The sequence below is a fragment of the Equus caballus genome, chromosome 19, assembly GCF_041296265.1.
Source record: "Equus caballus isolate H_3958 breed thoroughbred chromosome 19, TB-T2T, whole genome shotgun sequence".
NCBI lineage: Eukaryota > Metazoa > Chordata > Mammalia > Perissodactyla > Equidae > Equus > Equus caballus.
Window position 1 is genome coordinate 58,712,958 of NC_091702.1, and position 25,142 is coordinate 58,738,099.

Sequence of the window (25,142 nt, forward strand, 5' to 3'; positions counted from 1 at the left end):
TATTCTCTCACAGTTCTGAAGGCTAGAAGTCTGAAATCAAGGTGTTGGCAGGGCCACGCTCCCTGTGAATCTCATGAGGAATCCTTCCTTGCCTTTGCCCAGCTTCCAGTGGTTTGTTGGCAATCTTGGGTGTTCCTTAGCTTACAGATGCATCACGCTAGTCCTCTGCCTTCACGTGGCATTCTCCCTGTGTTTGTTAACATCACCTTCCCTCGGTGAATATCTGTCTCTGTCTAAATTTCCCCTCCTTATAAGGACATCAGCCATATTGGATAAGGGCCCACCCTGATGACCTCATTTTAACTTGATTACCTCTGTAAAGACCTTATTTCCAAATAACATCACATTCAGAGGTCCTGGAGTTGGGACTTCAACATATCTTTTTTGGAGGGGACGCTCCTTGACTCATAACACTAAGCTTTCTGCCAGAAGCGTAGACTGTTAGAGCATTCATGGCCACGATGCTGGGGAGAGAGAGATGAATAGTCTCTGGTGTTCCAGAATCACTTGCCCGCTTCTCCTGTTGCCTCTAAGCCACGCGTTCCCTCAGCATCCTAGGATTAAAAACAAATGCTCCTGCCTCAGAGCCAGGAGACTTCTAACAATTCTGAGTGGCTGCTGACAGATACGATGAGCTGTCAGGACTCTGGCTTCTCATGGAAGCTTATGTGACATGAATTCTTGGAATCTTTGCCATTCTCATACAATCAGTAGAAACCGTATTGGCTAGGCCAAGCGTGTATAGTAAATGGGTCATTCAACAGACATTTATAGGGTGTCCACCATAACCTGGGGCAAGTATATATTATAGATACGAGATGTCTCCATTGTCCTGAAGAAATGAAGACCTACATAAGAAAACCGTAGTGTACTGCCGTGAGTAAGAGGATGCTGCTAGGACATGGGGGAGGGGTGGTGGTAGGGGAGATCAGCAGCAATGATGCTAAGAGGCAGGTAGAGCCAGGTCACCAGGGTCCTTGAGTCTGAGATGGATGGAGTTTGAATTCTATCTGAAGCATTTTTGAGTGGCTGAGAGTGAAAAAAATCAGATTTGCATTTTAGGAAGTTTACTCTGGTGATTGCTGTGAAGGATGAATTAAAACAAGTAGGGGCAGAATTGCCGTACTATGGGCCACTTAGAAATGCCCGTGAGGTCATTTGGTTGCCACAGTGACTGGGAAGTGCCACTGACATTTAGTGGGCAGGGTCCAGAATTACTACTACTCCTGCGAGGTGCAGCATAGCCCCGCATTACAAAGAATTGCTCCTTCCGGAATGCCACTTGTACTCCCACTGAGAAATACTGGATAAAAGGAGGTATAAGCCAGAGATGTACCAGCTGGAAGGTATTACAATCAGTTTGTGCCTGCAGTTTGACTTCTGTGTCCATGTGCATGACACAATCCTATTTAGATACCAGGTGGTATAGAATGAGCAGGCTGCAGGTTATGCATAATTCCCAGCAGGCTAACTCACTTCAACGTTTCCTTTCTCTCTCAAGAAAGCTTATCTAAATACAATGAGTAGGATTCTTATAAAGTAGAATATTACATTTTTAAAAAGTAAATCATCCACTATCTGTAGTACTCATTTGCCATGCATATTGTAAGTGATAATGTACCACTGGGTCCCATGATGAAAAACCACTAGCCTGCTGAGAGATGAGGACGTCAACCAGAGAGAGAGAGGAGGAGATAGGTTTGAAAAAAAAAAAAAATTAGTCAGTAGAGACCTGGTCTCTAGGGCAGAGTTCCTGAAACTTTAGGTGTGAAAGAGATACTAACGCAAAACTACAAATTCTCAGATCTCAACCCTGACCTACTGACTCAGAATCTCTGCATTGGGACCCAGGTATCAAGCAAGTTCTCAGGTGATGCTGCTGGTCCAGAGACCGCTCTTGGACCAGCATGTGTAGGTGATATATTGCTCGTAAGGACCTCTCCCCCACCTTGACCATGCAGGGGCAACTTGCAGTTATAGAAACCTATCAATCTTTTGATAATATAATGAAACTTTTGAGGAAACTTCTTAGCTCCTTCTGCATCTTCAGACCTCTAGCCTCAATCAAACATGAGGCCAAACTTATCCTGACTGATTACGTGCGTCCTTTCTCAAATCTGAGCTGTGACAATCTAGATTCCCTTCCACGCAATACCCCCTCACCGCTTTCTTCCCCAAAAGAACCAATTAGAGTCACTCAGCTTGGAAAGGTTGTAACCATTATCTCCCTAGCACATAATGTAAATGATTCTGTGTACACACAAATCAGCATTTATACCTGTATCTTTCTCTACAAAGAAAAACTTTCTAAGGAGTTGTGTCCAGTGAGCATCCAGAAAACACTCCAGGAAAATAAATTTATCCCCCAAGGCCACAGCCATGGCAGTGGGAAGCCTGGGGGTGCACAGAGCCTCGCTGGCTGTGAGAACAGAGAGTGGGAGCCTTGATGAAGACGCCTCAGGTCATCGAGGAAGCAGAGTAGAACCTGTGAAACTTGAACATCTTTTTATTTCCATGGCTTAAATCTGCCACTGAGAAAGGCACTAACTAGAGGAAAGTGAAAGGACAATAAGGAGGAATAAAGAATAGAAGCCCGTGCCTTTTATACACACTCTTTATGCTGAGGTTTCACATCCTCAAACATGGACCAAATAGCAGCAAAAGGAGCTTCAGCCTCTTGTCACAACCCAAGAAGAAAAGAATTAGGGCAGCATCAGCCACAGAACACAGGACCCTCCGGTGTCACGGGGGCTTCTAAGGGCTGCAGGGTGAGGCTCCTCTGAGCTGCTCTTCCCGCCTCCCCCCTGCAGACACCAATAGGTGGGGAGGGAGATGAAGGGCAGGATTTTTTTTCCTGGAACAGCATGCTGGAAACTGATTTTCATTCTCCAAGCCCCTGCTCCCCAAATGTCTGCAGCTGACCCTGACTTCTGCCCAGGGACACTGGCTTCGACCCCTTCAAAGAGCAAAAGGCAGAAATACATACTCCTCGCCAAGTCGAAAACCAAACACGTTTGGGGCTCCTATGTTACCTGGGATCCATTTCCCCTTTCTGATTCAGGCTGCCCTCTCTTTGATCCTGAATGGCTGAAATCTCTTCCATTCGGGTATGCCTTTGATGGCAAGGGGCTTTTCTAACGCTGCCTCCTGTGGTGGAAGTATTGCTTGAGTGAGTATGGCTGACTGGAATAAAACTCGCTCCTGGCCAGCGCCCTCGCCCATTGTGTGTCCCGAACAGACGGGCTTGCATTTGCATCGCTAGTCTCAAGGTGCCTAACAGGAATGCTGCTTTTCCTTAGAACACAAGTCTCCTCAGCCAGAAGAAGAAACTGGAGGTTGATGTTGCCAGGTTGCAGAAAGAAACCGAAGAGGCGGTGCAGGGGTGTCAAAATGCTGAAGAGAAGGCTAAGAAGGCAGTCACGGAGGTGGGTCCATTGACTCTCTGCTCACTCCTGTCTTCTAGAGTTGACTGGAGCAGCAGCCGAGGGGCGGGGGCAGATCTGCAGCCAAAAAGGATTCATTGATTCTCCAGACAGGCTGGAGGGCTTAGCTGACCCCTCTGCCTCTGTTTCCATTTTGAAAAATTAGGCCAATTAGCTCCTCCCCTCCAACCTACGGAGACAATAAAAAGGAGCAGTGGAATTGCTATAAGCAAAACCTTATGAAAGTAAGAGTTTTTTTTTTAAGTTAAGCTGCTTTCCACTTGTGAATCAATATTTCTAGTGTCTAGAAACAATTCTTCCTGTGTTTCTTTACAAACAGCTATTTTCCTAGGGTCTGTAATGGGTTTATGACGATGATCTGGAAAGAATGCTTATTTCACTTATTTTTTACAACCCATGCTACTGCTGGAGTAGCAGAATCAGGTTGGTAAAGATGGGCGTCAGGGCTGGTGGGCCTTCTTTATTTGCAAGTGTAAAATTGTTGATGGCGGTGCTTTTCTTAAAGGACACTAAGCTCAGGGTTGGCTGCCAGACTTGACTGTACCTTTGCGGGAACTGGAGAAAGGTGCCCTCTGGGTACCCTGTGTGGGCAGACGCATGCTTCTCTCAAGGGGCAGAGCGAGCAGAAGGCAGCACTTAGCAAAAGCAATTTGCAGAAGGCGGGTGGAGGGGAAGTGTCTATGCGGGGACCCCAGGCTTGCGGAGCGGAGCATGGACCTGATGTCAGCCTCCACTCACCCCTTCCCTATTGAGTGATGTTGTGTGGTCTATCAAATGCAGAACCACACAGCAGCCCTAACTCTGCTGTGTGAGTGGAAGCTGATCCTCTTGCTAAAAAAGGGTATGGGAATTGGGGAGACAAGATATTTAATTAGATTTTACATTAGTTGTTTTAAAATTCAAAGGAGGGGAAGAGCTTGTATCTATATTTGCCGGAGTTATTTAGTGCTCAGGGAGCTAAATAAAACCTTTGCACCAAATCCTAACTATCAGGTTACTGTAGAATCCAGCCCCCTCTCAGAATAGAGAAGCACACCTCTCATTCGGCCATTTTGTATCGAGGCAGACACTTCTGCTCTCTGATGGAGAAGAGCTGTGTGAAAGCTGGAACATGTTTGATGGCCAAGGGAAAAATAATATGCTTAACATTTATGAAAATCCACATGGATAGATAGGAATAAAAAGAGCTTCTATGCCTGCTTGGTAAATTTATGCAGTCATACAGTATGAAGACTCTATCTGCTTAACCTTGCCTTTATAAGATTTTCATGATGATGTTGAAAAATGAACTCGCTCCCTCTTCCTCCCACCCTCCAGTTCTCCAATAGTTTATCTCTGAGTCCCAACCCTACGTGGCAGAGCCCAGAGTTGCTTCCGTAATTCATTCTTTGCCCTCACCATCTGCACAGACGTCTCACACTTAAATTATACAGATGGTTGGTAACCTGATAGACAGAGACGCTTTGGCTGGGAGGGCAGTGTTCTAACATTAAATGCACTGAGAGATTCATGAAACAGTCCTTAATAATTGCATGGAGACACCAAGCCTTTGTATACATAGCCAAAGCCAAGAGCAGGCTTCACTAGCAAGAATTAACCTTCCTTGTGCCAGTTTATTGGCACTGAGAGCATCTGGTGCTGCCAAATTCCTGGAGCCTAAACTTGTTTGCAATTGTAAATCACGGAATTATAGAAGTGAGATCTGAAAAAGATTTTCATAGGCATGCCTTCACACTTTTCCAGGTGCACAATGTTACCGGACACGTCCTGGTGCTTTATTCAGCTGAAAGCTGTTGCTCCAATTGCTCATCTTTCTTTCAATGCAAGGGTTGTGTGATCATGTTTTTGTGGTACTTCACCTCTGGACTGTTTCCACCACCCCTCACCCCAGGCTCGTCAGTAGCTGCCACTATCTTATTGCCTTATCATTAACAGACTTGAGGGCCGCAGACGTTTGGGAGAGCGTGGTGCGAAGAGGTTAAATATACAGAGGCAAGCCACGACATCTAGGCAGATCAGGAACTGAAGACTGTGGGTGGAAATGTTAAGATCCATTGGCTGCCAAATTGTCTCAGTCCCTTTCCTTCTTTTCTAGGCAGCAAACATGTCAGAAGAACTGAAGAAGGAGCAAGACACCAATGCCCACCTGGAGAGGATGAGAAAAAATATGGAGCAGACAATTAAAGACTTGCAAAAGAGGCTGGATGAAGCTGAGCAGACTGCCCTGCTGGGGAGTAGAAAGCAAATCCAGAAACTAGAATCCAGGGTAGGAGTTTGCGTGGGTCATCACGGGGTCTCCACAACTCCCAATTCAAGGCCTCATTGTCCTGGAATATCACACCACATGTTCCCCGCCTCCCACATCACTTTTGCTTTTAGCAGTTTCAGCTCTTTGGGGTGTCAGATCTCAATGTATTCACTCATTTTTGCTTGACTTTGGGCCACCTAATCGGACTTTTCTTGGACTGGGTGAAATGTGCCTTCCCTCTTCCTGCTGAGCGTGGGTGCATCTCGGGCCTCACGCCCTCCCCAGCTCTGCACTCCCCACAGCCAGGGTATCTGTGGTTTCCAAACCCTCCTGCACAGTCCTGCTTCTGTGCCTTTGCTCCTGTTATTTCCTCCGCAGAGAATGCCCATTTCCTCACAGCCAGAGAAGGAAAAAGGAAACAGCTAAATCAAAGATCAAGAAAGACTTGGTGAAGACGTAGAAAGGGCGGAGGGAAATGATGTAGTACCTGCCTTCAGGCAGCTTGAAAACAAATAGAAGACCTATCTTGAAAGTAGGATTTTTAAAGTTATTGAATCAATTTCAATGACAATGTATAGGTCATGTGACAAATGTGACAAGGATGGAAAGAATGTTTGGGATTTGATGGCTCAGAAGGGCCTCTGAAAAATAAAAGTGTTGCCTTTGCACATCTATGCTGTATCCATACGATGCAACACCAAGGCACATTTATGGTACATCCATATGATCGTGCTGATTAAAAAGGAATGACGAGGGGCCGGCCCCGAGGCCGAGTGGTTAAGTTCATGCCCTCCACTTCGGTGGCCCAGGGTTTCACCAGTTCGGATCCTGGACAGGAACATGGCACCGCTCATCAGGCCATGCTGAGGCAGCGTCCCACATAGCAGAACTATAAGGCCCTTATAACTAGAATATAAAACAATGTATTTGGGGGCTTTGGGGTGAAGAAGGAAAAAAACTGGCAACGGATGTTAGCTTAGGCCCAATCTTTAAAAAAAAAACAAAGGGACTGAAGAAGAGCTTGTAATATGTGCTGGAGATCATGGCTGGCTGCATAACGATGATAAAAGGTACAGGCAATGTGGGGAGTATTCAACCTTTCGTGCAAGAAAGGGGGGAAATATGAACCCATGTACACACTTGCTTATATTTTCAAAAAGAAATAGTGACAGAATAAAAACAAAGACTAGTGAAAATAACTAGCCATAGGAGAACACAGATGAAAATTAGACCTTCTGACTGAAACTTGTTTCATTGTTTTGATTGCAGAATCATATAAAACATTTACATGCTTCATAATTAAAAAACAAGTTGAAATCAAAGAGAAAAATAAAGCAATCCCTAAAATTTTAACATGATTGGGAGCAAATGAAACTATATATCAAGTTGAGGGGCATAAAATACACACAAAGAACAATTATTCCCAGTGACTTGTAAACATACTATTTGTCTATACATGCCTCATGGAATACACCTAAAGACAAAACAAAATAAAATAGCAAAGCAAACTGCACTTGCAGTTTCAAAATAACAATATCTTATCATTGCCACTAGCAAGAACACTAATATAATTACTCATCCAACAACACATATCAGAACCAAGATTTTAGTATGAGAGAAAAAGCATTTAAGTATAAAATCAAAGAAATTTTATGCCTTTTTTTCCTAAAAAATACACGAATGATACTGGTATTTCCAACTTAAATTTCAGATTGCAGGCTTTTATTTTATTTACAATTGCTGTTAAGGCCTAGAACCAGTGATGACTCATAGCGATGGGCTCCTGAATATCAGATGATGCTAAGGAATTATGGTTAATTTCCTTTAAAAATCATAATACCATTATCTATTAGAATTATATGGAGAAATATTTACAGGTGAAAGTATATGATGTCTAGGATTTGGTTTAATAAACCCATTTTTCCCTGAGGTGTTTAATAGCTTAAAAAAATTTTTTTTAACAAGAACTTAAAAAAAGTGGAAGGGGGGGGCTGGCCCCGTGGCCGAGTGGTTAAGTTCGCGCGCTCCGCTGCAGGCGGCCCAGTGTTTCATCGGTTCGAATCCTGGGCGCGGACATGGCACTGCTCGTCGGACCACGCTGAGGCAGCGTCCCACATGCCACAACTAGAAGGACCCACAACGAAGAATATACAACTATGTACTGGGGGGCTTTGGGGAGGAAAAAGGAAAAAAATAAAATCTTTAAAAAAAAAAAAGTGGAAGGGGACCTTTGTTAGTCTCATGTCCCAACTGACGTAGCTGTGTTAGGTTTCTGTGAAAGGGGGCTTCATTCACAAGGAACTTGCACACATGCTGACTCTCCCACCCCCCTTATACCTCTCTGAGCAAGAACAAGGAGGAAAGTACAGCTGAAATGGGGGAGGAAGGAGGGGGTAGGAAAAGGTGGGGTCAGGCAGTCCAGGCACATTCTTGCCTCAGGGCATTGTCAGGCCTTGCAGTTTTAAAGGAGTGGCGGTCAGGAACCTCATCCAGAAGGTGACATTTGCTTCCAGAAGGCAAGGAGAGAGACATGGATGTCTGGGGGAAAAGAAGGGGCAGCCGGCACCCTTCCCCCATCAACTCCCTAGCCCATTTCCCACTTGATTCCTCTCCATGTCACTTACCACCATGGAACCCATTCTGTAATTTTACTTTATTTTGTTTGTGCATTTCCCCTCTTTAGCATATGTGCTTACACCAGGGAGACATCTTGGCTTTGTTCCTTGCCATATCTCCAGCCCTGGGGTCTGGTGTGTAGTAGGCATCAACTACGTGTTCAACGAATGTTATGTTAACCTTGTTTGTATAACTCTATAAGGCTACAGGCAGATTGCTAGTGTGCAAAATAGCTCTCCCGCCAAACAGGGCTGTGGGGCTGTGTGTGACGTATGTGACTCAGGTCTGATTTCTTTAGGGAGTCAGAACTGATCATAGAGGATGAAGCTTAAGATTAGCTGGTATGTTGGCTAAATCCTTCAAGTGTGCTGTATATGGCTTATTTTCTCCATACACTTACATACATGACTACATACACGTACGTGTATGTGTATGTGTGTGTGTAATTTTGTAATCTAAGGGGAAGCCTGTACCTCTTCATGGATTAACCTTTCACATTCTTCAGATTCTAAACAGTCCTTTTATGATCTCGTGTAGTTCAACCAAGTCCCTTTTGATGAGGCCTTTTTCCCAGAGAGGTTGCCTGCTCAACTACAGCCAGAAAGAGAGCACACATCTTTCCTTGTGATTTCACTCTATGTCAATGATCATGCCAACTGGCAAATACCGTGCCAGTCTGGCCAGCTGGCTGCCAGCCTGTGGCCTGAGATCGTGGTTTGGTTGCAGGTTCGTGAACTGGAAGGTGAACTGGAAGGCGAAGTCCGGCGCACTGCAGAGGCCCAGAGGGGAGCCCGTCGGCTGGAGCGGTGCGTCAAAGAGCTGACCTATCAGGTATGCCAGGAAACCCGGTTTGCCGGGCTGGGCTGTGCCCTGGGAGAATGTGCTCCTTCAGCCTGAAAAGGCCTTCTAGGCCTCTGCAGCTCTCTCCACCTGTGCTCTCCCTTGGCTGTAGACACGGACCCACCTCCCAGCTCCTGGTTGTTCGTGGTCGGGGCTGTCCCTTTTCAGAGCTCTCAGGCAGCAAAATGTGAGTGGCAAGTTGCAGTTAGAAGTGAGGAGCTATTTATACCGTCCTTGTTTTTCGCACACCATGTCTGCAGCACTTTCAGAAAGATGCCTTCCTGTGAGAGGCTGAGTGGGAACAATGTGTAAATGAAGTGGCTGGCGGAGACTGACACTGCCACTCACCCCGCAGGTTCCATGGGACGCTGACTAAATTGGAGCAGGGGACATTTCCACTCCTATTTTCTGGTGGCACAAACACTCCCGGCCACTGAGGACTCTCTGTGGTGCTGGAGCCAGCTGGAAACAAAGCAGATGCTAATGAGAGCACCCTACCCCCAACTTTCTGACTCTTTTCCTGTTCACTAATGTTGGTCTCAAGCAAATAACTGGAAAGAGGCGGGTAGACTCTGTACCAGTAACTAATGCATTTCTAAAGGAGCAATATAATCCTTCAGCTCTGTTCTCATTTTCTATCCTTTCTCCCCTTTTCTTCTTCTAATGGAATGGACCGTAGAGTCCAGACAGCAGAGGGACATACTGTTCCCCACTCCAGGGCCTCGCCTCTTCCTGGCACAGAGTAGGTGAACGTATTTCAGTCGTTGAACACAGATGCCAAAGGTCACTGTCTAGTCCTCTCTCGCCACACAATATAGCTGGTTTCAGTGGAAAGGCAGACTCGTTCCAGGCATCCATTTTTACAGCAACTTTGGCGGTATTGATGCAAGCTCTGCCAGTCCTGATTCCGGTCCCCAGGACTGAGTCATCGTCAGAGACGTCGAAGTTGTCTTCTCTTGCAGCAGGAAGGATAGTGTTGATAAGAAAGCAGAGCACTTCAGAATCATGATCTTGGGCTAATTAAGATGAAATGAGCTACTACAGTTCTTCTTTACTGAATAAGTGGTTCTTTGCTAAGACGAGTTTGACACTTGTTTAGATCAGGCTGGGTGTTATCAAAGCCACTGAGGAGGGAGCCATCGTCTGTGTGGCTAAGGAAGTAAACACCTGGGGAACATGAAGGACGTGCTGGTCTATTTTTCTTTTGAGGGGGCCGGGGAAGCCCCCCATGGTGAAGGAGTGAAATGCTGCTTGTTAATAATATCTGGGTTTTCATTTTCCTATGGATTATTCTTACTGTTTTCTTCCATAAACAACTTCATTATAGAACGAAACACTAGAGCTATGCTTTTTTGGTTTTCCTTGTCCCAAGGAATGCATTCCTTTTCTATTGTGTATTATCTTTGTTTCTTTACAGCAATAATCTCAGTGTTCCCTATGTTCTAGTATGGATGTGTATTTCTTAATTTCTTCCAGGTGTCTGCACAATTCTTAGAGTATATCTATTCAATTATGCAATGAGTTTATGCCATCAAATCAGATAACACCTATTGAACACCTGTTTTATGAAAGATATTAAGCTAGACCCTGTAAGTTTAAAGACACATTAGAGAGCCCTCCACTTTCCTTGATATAAGTACCTGGTTTTGAAATATTCAAGGTAGGTGCTGAGTTAATTCAATCTGTTTAACATCAAATGTCACCAAAATAACCATCAGGACTATGAGGCAGTGTGCTTTGTGATGGTACATCATAGGTGCTAATTGAAAATGTCATTTTGAAAGGGATAGAAACATAGTTTTCCTTTCCTAGGAAATATTCTCTGGGAAGATCCTACTTTGGAAAGGGAATCAAGTATGCCCCCATCCAAAATAGTTTGATGGCCAGTCCCCGCTGAGCATTTATCTTCCCCCGTGCGTCCCTCTAGCATTTGGAAACTCATCCTATTTTGTCTCTCCAGTGCCTAGAAAAGTGTGCCGTAAAGCAGGACATACGATTAGGAACTGAAAATTGTTATAGAAGGTGAAGGCTATTTTTTCTGCCCTTCGTTCGCCATCCACCTGCTCCATTTTACCTTTGACTGCTTCCTATACTCAGACCTGTGTGTAGGTGTTATATAATCCTCACAAATCTAATTACAGCTATACTCTCTTCATTTTTAGGAAACAAAATTTGATCTTGGGTGGGTTCTCCAGGAACCGGAGGCCAGGATGGAGTTAGAAGTACAGGGTATTCTTTATTGGAGGTAACACGTGGGAAAGATAAAGGGAGAGCAAGCAGGATGGGTCAGAGAGAGCCGTCAGACCCCAAAGCGAGGCTGACCCCTGTGAAAGGAGAGGGTGAAGGAAGGAGGATCAGATAGAAAGAGCCTCACACTGTGTGTAGCTCCCAGCCAGTCTCCAACACAAAGACTGCCCACAAAGGAGCCCCATGTTGGGCAGAAACATCCGCACTGGGAGTTGAGTAACTCCGCTGTGCCCAGATGCTGGCTGGGGGCTGCCTGGGAGTGTGTGATCTCAGTGCAGATCCCGAAGTTAGAGGTTCTAAGGGGACTACACTCCTCCCAGCTGAATGGCTCATTCTTTTCTTGAAGGGAAATCCAAACAGAGCACAGCCGTGGCAACACGGTTACTTAACCCCGGAGCCGAGACGGGAACCTGGGCCCAAGTCGGGGGCTTTGCTTCCCAGGTGGGAGGAGCATCATTAACATCAGTAACCGCCTCTAGCCTTTTCCAGTTTTCTTCTGTGTGGCCTCCTTTACCACACAGTCAATTTACTCACCACAGTAGTTTGGTTTGAAGCAACTAAACCTCTGTTGGTTTTAGAACTTCCTATAACCACGTAATTCTATGAATTTTCAAATTTCTTAAACCTGAGAGGTAGAGAGATAAGCAGATGAAAACAAAGAAGGGATTCTATTTAAAACATAGACTTGTCCCATTTCCCTAACCAGGTCATTCCTTATATACTGGTCCCTGCCTTAGTAAGCTTAAAATTAATTATCTACTGTCAGATTTTACATTAAGGTCAGGGGGAGTGGTGTAGGCAAAAGAAACAGCTTGGTTACACCTTCATTTATTTGTTTACATTGAGGTATAATTGACATGTTACATTGTATTAGTTTTGGGTGTACAACATAAGGATTTGATATGTTTACATCGTGAATGATTATCACAAGTTTGGTTAGCATCCAGAGCCACACATAGTTACAATTTTTTCTTCTTGTGATGAGAACTCTTAGCAACATTCAGATATACAATATAGTATTTGTTAACTGTAGTCACCATGCTGTGCATTAGATCCCCAGGACTTATTCATTCTATAACTGGAAGTTTGCACCTTTTGACTGCCTTCACTCATTTTCCCCGCTGCCCCCTCACCCTCACCTCTGGCAACTACCAATCTGTCTTCTATTTCTATGAGTTTGGTGTTTTTTAGATTCCATATATATGTGAGATCATATATTGTCTCTCTCCAACTGACTTATTTCACTTAGCATAATGCCCTCAGGGTCCATCTATGCTGTTGCAAATGGCAGAATTTCCTTCTTTTTTATGGCTGAATAATATTCCCTTGTATATACCTACCACATTTTCTCTATCCATTCATCTGATGATGGACACTTAGGTTTTTTTCCATGTCTTGGCTTTTGCAAATAATGCTGCCATGAACGTGGGGGTGCAGATATCTTTTCCAGACAGTGATTTTGTTTCCTTCAGATAAATACTCAGAAGTGAAATTACTGGATTGTATGGTAGTTCTATTTTTGATTTTTTGTGGCAGCTTCATATTGTTTTCCATAGTGGCTACATCCATTTGCATTCCCATCAATAGTGCACAAGGATTCCCTCTTCTCTGCATTCTCAGCCACGCTTATTTCTTGTCTTTTTGATAATAGCTGGTCTAACAGGTGTGAGATGGTATCTCATTATGGTTTTGATTTGCATTTCCCTGATGGTTAGTGATGTGGAGCACCTTTTCATGTACCTGCTGGCCATTTGTGTGTTTTCTTTTAAAAAACGTCTATTCAGATTTTCTGCCCATCTTTTAATCAGATTTTTTGGGGTTTTTGCTCTTCAGTTATGTGAGTTCTTTACGTATTTTAGATATTAACCCCTTATCATAGATATGATTTGCAAATATTCTGTCCCATTCCATAGCTCGTGCTTTCATTTTATTGATTATTTCCTTTGCTATACGGAAGTTTTTTAGTTTGACGTAGTCACACATTTGGTTTTGCTTCTGTTGCCTTTGCTTTTGGTGTCAAATGCAAAAAATCATTGCCAAGACCAGTGTCAAGGAGCTTACTGCTTATATTTTCTTCTAGGAGTTTTATGGTTTTAGGTCTTACATTAAAAGTCTTTAACTCATTTTGAGTTAATTTTTGTGTATGATGTAAGTTAGTGCTCCAGTTTCTTTCTTTCTTTCTTTCTTTCTTTCTTTCCTTCCTTCCTTCCTTCCTCCCTCCCTCCCTCCCTCCCTTCTTTCCTTCCTTCCTTCCTTCCTCCCTCCCTCCCTCCCTCCCTCCCTCCCTTCTTTCCTTCCTTCCTTCCTTCCTTCCTTCCTTCCTTTCTTTCTTCTTTGAATGTGGCTGTCTAGTTTTTCCAACACCACTTATTGAAGAGATTGTCCTTTCCCCATTGTATATTGTTGGCTCCTTTGTCTTAAATTAATTGACCTTATATGTGTGGGTTTATTTCTGGGCTCTCTATTCTGTTCCATTGATCTGTGTATTTGTTTTTGTCAGTACTCTACTGCTTTAATTACTACAACTTTGTAACATAGTTTGAAATCAGGAAGCATCATGCCTCCAGCTTTGTTCTTCTTTCTCTAGATTGCTTTGGCTATTTGGGGTCTTTTGTGATTCTACACAAATTTTAGGATTATTTGTTTCATTTCTATGAAAAATGCCATTGGAATTATGATAGAGATTGCATTGAATCTATACATTGCTTTGGGTGGTATGGGCATTTTAACAATATTAATTCTTCTAATCCATGAAATATCTTTCCATTTATTTGTGTCTGCTTCAATTTCTTTACCAATGTCTTATAGTTTTCAGTGTATAGGTCTTTCAGCCCTTGATTAAATTTACTCCTAAGGGTTTTATTCTTTTTGGTGCAATTATATTGTTTTCTTAATTTCTCTTTCTGATAGTTTGATATTAGTGTACAGAAACACAACTGATTTTTGTATACTGATTTCGTATTCTGCAACTTTATTGAATTCATTCATTAGTTCTAACAGTTTTTAGTGGAGTCTTTAGGGTTTTCTGTATATATAATATCATGTCATCTGCAAATAGAGACAGTTTTAATTCTTCCTTTCCAATTTGGATGACTTTTATTTCTTTCTCTTGCCTAATTGCTCTGGCAGGGACTTCCACTACTATGTTGAATAAAAGCAGCAAGAGTGAGGATCCTTCTCTTGTTCTTGATCTTAGAGGAAAAGCTTTCAGTTTTTCTTCATTGAGTGTGGTATCAGCTGTGGGTTTTTCATATATGGCCTTTATTATGTTGAAGTACATTTCCTCTATACTCACTTTGTTGAAGTTTTATCATGAATGGATGTTGATTTTCGTCAAATGCTTTTTCTGCACCTATTGAGATGATCATATGGTTTTTATCCTTCGTTTGTTAATGTGGTATACCACATTGATCGATTTGCAGATGTTGAACAATCCTTGCATCCCTGGGATAAATCCCACTTGATCATAGTGTATGATTTTTTTAATGTATTGTTTAATTTGGTTTGTTAATATTTTGTTAAGGATTTTTGTGTTTATGTTTATCAGGAGTATTTGTCTGTAGTTTTCTCTTTTTGTAGTGTCCTTGTCTGGTTTTGGTATCAGGGTGATGCTGGCCTTGTAAAATGAGTTTGAAAGTGTTCCCTCTCCTATTTTTTGGAAGAGTTTGAGAAACACTGGTATTAATTTTTCTTTAAATGTTTGTAGAATTCACCAGTGAAACCATCTGGTCCTGCACTTTTGTTTGTTGGGAGGTTTTTGATTACTGATTGAACTCTTAACTAGTAAATGGTCTGTTCAGATTTTCTATTTCTTCATGATTCAGTCTTGGTAGTTTGTATGTTCTAGGAATTTAGCCATTTATTCTAGATTGTCCAATTTGTTGGAGTGTAATTGTTTATAGTAGTCTCTTATGATCCTTTGTATTTCTGTGGTATAAGTTGTAATGTTTCCTCTCTCATTTTTTATTTTATTTATTTGAATCTTCTTTTTTTCATGATGAGTCTAGCTAAGGTTTGTCAATTTTTTTATCTTTAAAAAAAAAAACCCAGCTCTCAGTTTCATTGATCATTCTATTGTCTTTTTTTTTTTTTAGTCTCTATTTCATTTATTTCCACTCTGATCTTTGTTATTTCCTTCCTTCTCCTAACGTTGGATTTCATTTGTTCTTTTTCTAGTTCCTCGAGGTGTAAAATTAGGTTGTATATCTGAGATCTTTCTTATTTCTTACTGTGGGTTTTATCACTATGAACTTCCCTCTTAGAATTGCTTTTTCTGCATCCCATAAGTTTTGGTATGTTGTATTTACATTTTCATTTGTATCAAGGTATTTTTTGATTTCTCTTTTGATTTCTTATTTGACCCATTGGTTGTTCAGTGGCATGTTGTTTAATCTCCACATATTGTGAATTTTCCAGTTTTTTTCTTGTAATTTCTAGTTTCATAGCATTGTGGTCAGAAAAGATACTTGATATGATTTCAGTCCTTTAAAATTTATTGACTTGTTTTGTTGGCCTAACATATGATCTATCCTGGAGAATGTTCCATGCACACTTGAGAAGAATGTGTATTCTGTTGCTTTTGCATGGAATGTTCTGTAAATGTCTGCTAAGTTCATCTGGTCTAATATGTTGTTAAGGCCAATGCTTTTTAATTGATTTTCTATCTGTATGATCTATTCATTAAGGAAAGTGGGGTATTAAAGTTCCCTGCTATTATTGTATTGCTGTTCATTTCTCCCTTTAGGTCCGTTAATATTCACTTTGCATATTTAAATATTCCTATGTTAGTGCATAAATATTTACAAATGTTATATCCTCATGTGGGGTTAACTCCTTTCTCATTATATAATGACTTTCTATGTTTTCAGTCTGTTTTGTCTGATATAGGTATAGCCAGCCTATGCAATATCTTTTTCCATCCCTTCACTTTCCATCTATATGTGGCCTTACATCTGAGGTGAGTCTCTTGTAGGCAGCAGAGAGATGGGCCTTTTTTCCCCCTCTTTCAGCTATTCTATGTCTGTTGATTGGAGAATTTAGGTCATTCACATTTAATTATTGATAGGTATGTACTTATTGCCAGTTTGTTAATTGTTTTCTGGCTGTTTTGTAACTCCTTCATTTCTTTCTTCTCTTGCTTTCTTGGTTTGTGATTTGATGATTTTCTGTAGTGGTATGCTTAGATTCCATTATCATTTGTGTATCCACTGTAGATTTTTGCTTTGTGGTTACCACGATGATAGCATAAAATAACCCGTATTTATAATAGTCCATTTTAAGTTGATAACTTAAGTTTGAAAGCATTCTAAAGCTCTACATTTTTACTCTCCCCTGCTGCTCACATTTTATGTTTTTGATATGACAGTTTATATCTTTTTATCTTGCATATTCATTAAGAAATTTTTATAGTTATAGCTATTTTTTTCTGTTTTTGTCTTTTAACCTTAATACTAGATTTCTAAGAGATTTACCCACCACCATTACAACATTATATTATACTGAATTTAACTATATGTTTATCTTTACCCGTGAGATTTATACTTTCATGTTTTCCCTTTCCTAATTAGTGTCTTTTGTTTCAGCTTAAAGATGTCCCTTTAACATATCCTATAAGGCTGGTGTAGTGGTGCTGAACTCCTTCAGCTTTTGCTTGCCTGGAAAACTGCTTCTCTCACCTTCAACTCTGAAGGACAACTTTGCTGGGTAGAGTATTCTTGATTGGTAGTTTTTTTCTTAAAGCACTTTGAATATATTGTGCTGCTTTCTTATGGACTGGAAAGTTTCTGCTGAAAAAAATCTTCTGATAGGCTCTTGGGGGTTTTCTTGTATGTAACAAGTTGTTTTTCTCTTGCTACTTTTAAGATTCTCTCCTTGTCTTTGACAGTTTAATGTTTTATTTTTGGTGAGGAAGATTGGCCCTGAGCTAACACGTGTGCCAATCTTCCCCTATTTTTTGTACTTGGGATGCTGCCACAGCATGGCTTGATGAGCAGCGTGTAGGTGCCCACCCAGGATCTGAACCCACAAACCCCTGGCTGCTGAAGCAGAGCATGTGAACTTAACCACTATGCCACCTGGCTGGCCTCTTGACAGTTTAATTATAATGTGTCTTGGTGTGGGCCTCTTTGGGCTCATCTTATTTGGAACTCTTGGGCTTCCTGGATCTGGACGTCTGTTTCCTTCCCCAGGTTAGAGAAGCTTTCAGCCATTATTTCTTCAAATAATTTTTCTGCCCTTTTATCTCTTTTCTTCTTCTGAGACGCCCTATAATGCAAATGTTGGTCTGCTCGATGTTGTCCCACAAGTCCCCTAAGCTATCTTTACTCTTTTTCATTCTGTTTTCTTTTTGCTGCTCTGATGGGATGAATTCCACTGCCTTGTCTTCAAGTGCACTGGTCCTTTCTTCTGCTTGATCTAGTCTGATCTTAAACCCCTCTATTGTATTTCTCAGTTCAGTTATTATATTCTTCCTCTCTATGATTTCCTTTTGGTACTTTTTTATATTTCTCTTTGTTGAAACTTTCACTTTGTTCATACGTTGTTCTCCTGAGCTTGGTAAGTATCTATATAACCATTATTTTGAAATCTGTATCAGGTAAGTCACTGACCGCCATCTTTTTCTGAAGTTTTATCTTGTTCTTTCATTAAGAACATATTCCTTTGTTTCTTAATTTTTCTTGATATTCTGCATTGGTTTCTATGTATTTGATAAAACTACCTAAACTATTTAAAAAAAGGCTACCTCTCCCAGTCTTGATTGAATCGTCTCATGCAGGAGATGATCCTTATTGTTCAATCCTACCCTAGCTGTTGGTTGTCTCTGAAACCTTTGTGATTGTCCAAGAAGGCTTCTTTGTTCTTGGTGGCTCCCAGTAGTTGAGGGTGTCCAAGACCTGTTAGTGTCCCAAAGGGGAGGATGTCAGTCAGTAGCTAGATGCAGCCTGATTGGAAGCCAGACCCTCAGGCAGGAGCTTTTAAAATATGCAAATATACCTCTTTCAGGGGAAGACAGGGAGATAGGCATTTCTGTTCCCTTTGTGCTGAGCCTTGAGGTGATAGCCAGTTAAGAACTGTTTCTTTGTTTGCTACCATACTGTTGAACCCATGAACACAAGCCCTGCTGGCCACCAGAGCCAGGCTATCAAGGGATGTGTCCTCTGGGCATCAGCCACAAAAGCCAGGACATCAGACTCATGCACGAGCTCCTTTCTTGGAGATACCAGCAACCTGGGGTGGGGCAGATGGAAAGCATGAAGATGGCACCTGCAGGCCTCCTCAATCTCTGGAAAGGATTGTAGTCAGCCCCTAGATATGTGTTAAATTAGAAACCTGCCCCTCGGGCACAGCTACTAAGATAAATAAATTGGCCTTTTTCATGGAAAGGCTGGGTGTTTCAGTTTGCTGCTTCTGCACTGTGCCCTGGTGGAGGGTGGGGGTGGCTGATTAAGAACTGTTTGTTTGATGCAGTCCTGTGGCACCCATGAACGTGAGTCCTGCTGGCCACCAGAGCCAAGCCTTCAAAGGGGTTCCCTTGGTGGCAGCCACAAAAACCAGGGCACTAAACATGTTCACAAGCTCAGCTGGTTGAGATACTTTCTTCCTTGAGGAAGTTCAACATTTCCAAAGTGGAAATACTCTAGTTAAAAGGGTGTGGAAAAGGGGGAGACATGTAGAGCCTTACCTACCTGCCTGCCTCTCCCCTCCTTTCTCCTCACAATACCTAAGGCTCTATGGAACACTGTTGAAAACCTGTCTCACTAGATTTCCTTTCTCCAGCCCAAGCCTGGGTTGCAATAGAAGCAAGGAGAAAGCTCACAACATGGGTCCCACAGCTTATAGGTTTTTCCTCACTATCTCTGCTGATGCCCCCACCAGAATCCCAGAAAACTTACCTTTCCTATAGTTCCATTACCCAAAGCCAAGGGTCAGTTAGCAAGTTCAAGAGAAGCATTGGTTTGATTGCCATGGAGGTGAGCAGGGGGCATGGTAGTGGATGGGACAGGACTGAGAAACCACAGGCAGATGGTTGGGGTGGGAGGGCCAAAGCCCAGATTGAAACTAGTAGCTTTAACTTCCGTTTTAGCAAAGGCTGCAAGTTCTATGGTGGATCAGGGGAAATGACTGTCATTGTTCAAAGCTATGTTTATTAATTTCTGGTAACTCTGGATGAGTAGAGTTAAACCGTTTTTCAAATCATCACTCTAACGTGGTGTTTAATGAAGTCTCCTTACTCTTACTTCCTCAAGTGAGGCTACTCCCAATGCAGTTGCTGGATCCTCCAAATCACCTTCACATACATACCTGTGCGTTTCAGGCAGAAGAAGACAAGAAAAATCTGAGCAGGATGCAGACTCTGACGGATAATCTTCAGCTGAAAGTGCAAAGTTACAAGCAGCAAATCGAGACGGTGGTAAGTACCTAGGACAGTTGCAGCCGCGTGGATTTCCCAGCATTTTTCTTTTTTTTTTTTTTTTTATTAATGGAGATATGTGGCTCTAAGCTAGAGGAGCAGCTTATCAGAGAGGACTAGCTCAGCTTAAAGTCTGCTCATCCTCTGGTTTTTCTCAAGGTAGAATTATCACTCATGGTGAAAATTTGTGCTGCTTTTCCCTCCAGGGAGCCAGAGTGCTCTTCCTCAACCTTGGGGTTACACCCAAACATGTGCCTTGCAAGAAATGAGCCCAGCAAGAGCATGGAATCATGTAGGGATGGCAAACTTTTGGTTGGGTAATCACCTTGGGGCCTTCCTCACCCTAAAACCTTCGGTGAGCATAAAATGCAGTTCACAGTCCTGTCTCCTGATGAGCCTGGAAATGGCTGTGGACATAACCACCATCACTTGAAATGTACTTGCCAATCCTGGGTTAGTATCCATAGTTCATGGACTGTGACTGATAAGTGCCGTATATATTGGCTTATGCCTAATAATAATATTTCTCGAGGGGTTTTGAATTGATTATTTAAATGATTTGGGCTAAAACACTGCTATGTCTAATAATTACCTGTTGCCGCATATAATTGCAAAGACAAACCCCCTATACCCAGAGGTAGACTAGGATGTTGAACTGATTATAAAACAAACAATTGTGGTTATTCTATCACTTACCAAATCTATGAAAGCTGGACTACATCCAGTTGGTGGAGAGGGCCAACCATGTTCTCTGTTTCCAGGGAACAACAGTTATAAAAATGGATCTTGTGCCTGCTAGAAAGTCTGAATTCCTGTATATCATACCAAAATACGATATTCTATTCAATACTCAGAAGTTTAGATTCCTTCTACATTTTTCAACTTTCTCATGTCAGAACAGGAAAAAATATGACTATGTAGGCACAGGGGTTTATTTTTTCATTTTTTTGTTTTTATAGGAAGCACAAGCCAATCAATACCTCTCTAAGTATAAGAAGCAGCAACATGAGTTGAACGCAGCTAAGGAAAGGGCAGAGATAGCAGAATCTCAAGTCAATAAACTCAAGATTAAAGCAAAAGAGCTTGGAAAAAAGGTACGTCAGAAACACTGAACTGTAGGCTTGGCAGGGCCAGTGTCTTAGTCTGCTCAGGCTGCTATAACAATACACCAGAGACTAGGAGGCTTATAAACAGCAAACATTTATTTCTCACAGTTCTAGATGCTGGGAAGGCCAGGATCATGGTGCTGGAAGATCTGTTGAGGGCCATTTCCTCATACATCATCTTCTTCTCGCTGTGACCTCATGTAGTGGAAAGAGGGGAAGAAGCTCTCTGGGGTCTCTTTTCTAAGGGCACTAATCCCACTCATGAGGACTTCACCCTCATAACCTAATCACCTCCCAAAGGCCCTGCCTCCTGATACCATCTCTGTGGGGGTTAGGATTTCAACACATGAATTTGGGGGGACACATTTAGACCATAGCAGTCACAGAAGCCTCAGCTTCCTCGCTTGGATTTCCCAGGAACACAGTTTTTCAATGAGATCTTGCTTTAGTACAGGAGAATTAAAGGAGATTGGATAGCCTTCAAGGAAAGCCTATAAAGCACTTAGCACAATGCCTACTACAGTAGGCACCATCATTTCTTTTTTAAAAATTTGGTAGATGCCTGGTCCTCTTTCTAATTTATTATAAGTGAATTACTAGTCACCCTGCAAGATAAGTAGATAGGGTTGCCAATAATAAATACTACCTTAACAGAGGTCAAAAGGATCTCCTTTGAAGGAGAAACTAAAGTTGGTTATAGTGAATATATTTAGATCTAAATGAGAAACACAAGCCATTGGCAGACTCCAGAGACTTCTTATTGATGCCTGGATAGCTGTCTCAGGGATCAGGCCTAGATGGAGAGGTCCAGTTATGTGGACTGAACGCTGGCCTCAATTTGAGAAGCGTTCTGGCATTGGGTCTGGGGTCTTCTGTGCAGAGCCAGCTCAGCAGCCCCACAGAATGGCTTTGTTTAGGAGAACACCTCACACGTGCTGCGACTGCACTCAGCTGCAGGAGGTCGAAGAGCCTCCAAAACAGATGTAATGCATTCGACTTTGTCACAGTTGTTTCCACAAAGAATAGAATGAGTGAAGCAGAAATTGCTTCTGAGAGGCCAGAGATGAATAGGAAAACCGTCCTTGGCAGTGCAATGACTAATTGTTGCCCATTCACAAAAGGAAAGCCTGAAAATCCCTCAACTGTCATTAGGAAAAGGTTTTCTGATGGAATTAGGTCAGGGCCGTGGGGCAAACTGGTGATGTGGCCACAGTCTTTCCCCCATGGGGTGTTCTGTAGAAGGCACTGCCTTCGCCAGCAAGGCAAGGGGAGTAGAAAAATTGAGAGTGACCGAGCTCGCCCTTGGGGTGACTTACGGGGTCTGCCTTCTATAATGTGGATAATTGCCATGATTCCCTGCCTCCCTTTGAAGCTAATGAAGAGCTGGCTAAGGCCTGCTTACCTCTGGAAAAGACTGGGCTTGGTTCTAGGCATGTGCTCCACTGGTGTAAGTCACAGGGATCTCACAGAACACACTGATACCCTGTTTTTCAGGTTCATGAAGAATAAGCAGCCCTCGCTTATGAAGGACAGTGGCTGGAGACGTACCAGGAGGGCACCATTTTATGGCCAAAAACTCAAGTTGCATTTGAAACAAACATTAAAAAAAAAACCATGTTTTTATGTTAGGTGAAAAGCAGTTTAAACAAGGAGATTAGAAAAATGTAGTAGTTAAAGGAAGTATTGTTGTTTCCAAGGTTAATGGGGATTTTGTGATCCTCAAACACAAGCAAACATTTCACATGAAAGAGTAAATAGATCCAAGAATCTTTCAAACTTGGGAAGTTAAAAAAATAAATGAATACTTGTTCTTTTGTTCATATTGCATCTTAATGAGTAATACTCACAGAAGGCATCCTTAGAGCAGTCGTGGTCCATGGGGATAGGGCATGTTGGTAAATGGTTATTGCTGAAGTTAGTGAACTTTGCTCGACTCATCCCTACCTCCATGAGTCTACATTTTTAGCCACTAATGGTGGGAGTTGATAAACTTTTATCTTAGTGTTGTTATTTACATGTAATTACAGTTAGGCACTTTGAACTTGTAGGTAAACTCTCCTAATCGACACACATGTAGGCTGCGTGCTGGTGCAGACCATAAACACTGAAGCAGTTTCTCACACAAGACATTGAGTTCAATGATAGGTGTTATCCTGGCTTGTATTGTGCCAATTTAACCAAACTGGAGGGACATTTCCCAGAATTCTTTTCTCTCTGTGGTTCTGGATTGGAGTTTGTCACAAGAGAAATTTGCACCAGATTTGAGAGGCAGAAGTGAAGGAGCAGCTGTTTATTATATGCTCATAAGGTCAGTGTATGGCCCCAGACACCATGACAGCTGGAAAATAATACCCCTGGCCAAAAAAGGTGAGCTAGCAGAAATCAGCAACGGCTTCCTGGACGAGCAGCTCTTCCAGCTCCTGTCAGTTTCCTCCTTCAGCTTCACGGTTCTGGCCAGGCGTGTGTGTGGCTCCATGGCAACGGGCACCAGCTTCTGTTGCAGGTCACCCACAGCATTGACCTGGGAGGCCCTGGGAGACAGGTGTGGGTTCCAGTTTGTTCGTATGGATTCCAGGTCATCCTCAACTCCATGTCCAGCTCTCCTTCCTTATGGTTGCCCCAGAGGACCTACAGTGACTTCAGGTCCAGCAGCAGATGCAGAGGGGACAGCCTGGCATCCACTTCTTCACCAGTACTCACAGTTGTGTAAGGTTGAATCCCCATAATAAATCCTTATTCTCTGTCATTCTCAACAGTCTGCCTCTCTGATCCAACCCCGACTCATACAGGTGGCTCTAAGATCAACTCAACAACATGGAAGGACCCAGATTCTTTCTTGTCTGCCATCCTCAATGTGTTGGTTTTGTTTTTAAATTTGTACCCCTCATCATTGTAAGAAGACTACAGCAGTTCTGAGCATTTTCTCCTCACAAAGTGTCCTATGTCCCTTTAAAAGTTTTTCTTTACGATACCATCCTCAATACTTGACAGTTTATGATGAAAACCTGTCACAACATTGTAGCAAATAGAATCAGCAAAAACAAAACTATGTACAAGGTATGAGATTGTGACGTTAAGGCCAGCTGACAGAGAAAACTGGACCAGCCAGCACTAACGTACAATTCAGGGTTGGTTTTCTCCTGTAAACTCTAGGTTCCAAAACTTGATTGAATAAGTCACAAAAATCCTGGTTAGACTTTTTCTATATAAATGGATGATTAAAATTAAGGCGAACAGATCAAGTCAGCTGGGCTATCCATTCTCCCCTTGCATAAAAATTTAATAGAAATTTTAAAAATATAAATTTAATAAAAATAAATCTAAATTTAATAAAAATGTCTAAATTTATTAGAAGGCAGATTAACAATATGACAAGTGAGCCAGAAGAGTGAACCAAATTATCTTCATAGCTAGGGTCACTCAGCTATGCAAACCTGGTGTTGGAAGGTCTAACTCAACCCCAGAGATGTCAGTTCCTGAGTTGACAGGGCTCTTGGCCCTAGGCAGTTTAGAACTACTGACATTCCTGCTCCCTGGGTACATAAGACTCACCAAAGTAGATCTAGTTGGTTAAGCTGATATAACCAAAACTAGAGTACAGTCCCTTAGCAAATCAACCACCTTGGTTTCCAGGCCCTGGTTTTTCACCTTTTCACTATGGTGACTTCTGCTCCTACCTGCTCTCTCACTCATCATTAGTGGATCAGATTTTGAATCAACTCTTAGTGATACATTCCTTCCGAGTTCTTGGGGAAAATGTCACTGTAGCCTCCTGGGCTGATTGAGGTAGTATGTCAATGAATGAGACAGTTCTTTTCTAAGTTGAATTGGAATTCTGGACATCCAGGCATTTATAACCTTGATGCAGGTAGAGGGTCAGTGAATGATGCTTAAGTCTTGAAGAGTGAATGTGACACTGGAGAAGAGAATGGTTACAAGTCTTTGCGAGGGTAGAACTGTCAGGTCCTGATGGCCATTGCTGGAATCACAGTGAAGACAGAGGATGTGAAGTCACTGGATCTTAGGGACGCTTGTGATGTGTTGTCACAGTCCTGTTTCATTTCTTGTACTGGCTGGCTGTTTTCAAAGATCCTAGAACCAAGAAAAATGAACTCTATATGGCCGTTGTTCATGTCAGAATGGCCATTTTTATCTTAAGCATTTAATGATGGTTGTGTTTTAATTTGGTTTTGGGGAGGGGGGATCTTCAGCTATTGTTTGCATCTGTAATC

General features: G+C 42.3%; 2 protein-coding genes across 16 annotated transcripts in view; one reads left to right on the top strand and one right to left on the bottom strand.

Moving 5' to 3' along the window:
- The window catches only part of MYH15 (myosin heavy chain 15), a 132,316-nt gene extending 108,665 nt beyond the window's left edge, over nt 1–23,651 (top strand). Inside the window, exons 36-41 of the mRNA XM_070242846.1 lie at nt 3,300–3,425; nt 5,539–5,709; nt 9,034–9,138; nt 19,709–19,804; nt 20,764–20,898; nt 22,405–23,651. Of these exons, the coding sequence (XP_070098947.1) occupies nt 3,300–3,425; nt 5,539–5,709; nt 9,034–9,138; nt 19,709–19,804; nt 20,764–20,898; nt 22,405–22,419 (648 nt within the window). The 3' untranslated portion in view covers nt 22,420–23,651. The remainder of the gene's footprint in view (nt 1–3,299; nt 3,426–5,538; nt 5,710–9,033; nt 9,139–19,708; nt 19,805–20,763; nt 20,899–22,404) is intronic.
- HHLA2 (HHLA2 member of B7 family) overlaps nt 5,184–25,142 on the bottom strand; it is a 97,073-nt gene continuing 77,114 nt past the window's right edge. For 9 of the 15 annotated variants that reach the window (XM_070242849.1, XM_070242852.1, XM_070242847.1 and 6 more), the window contains one exon: nt 5,446–5,589. In XM_070242849.1, the coding sequence (XP_070098950.1) occupies nt 5,551–5,589 (39 nt within the window). In that variant the 3' untranslated portion in view covers nt 5,446–5,550. Of the gene's footprint in view, nt 5,590–20,985; nt 25,003–25,142 lie in introns of those variants that run through there. The other 6 variants (XM_070242857.1, XM_070242858.1, XM_070242860.1 and 3 more) reach the window with 2 other exon arrangements.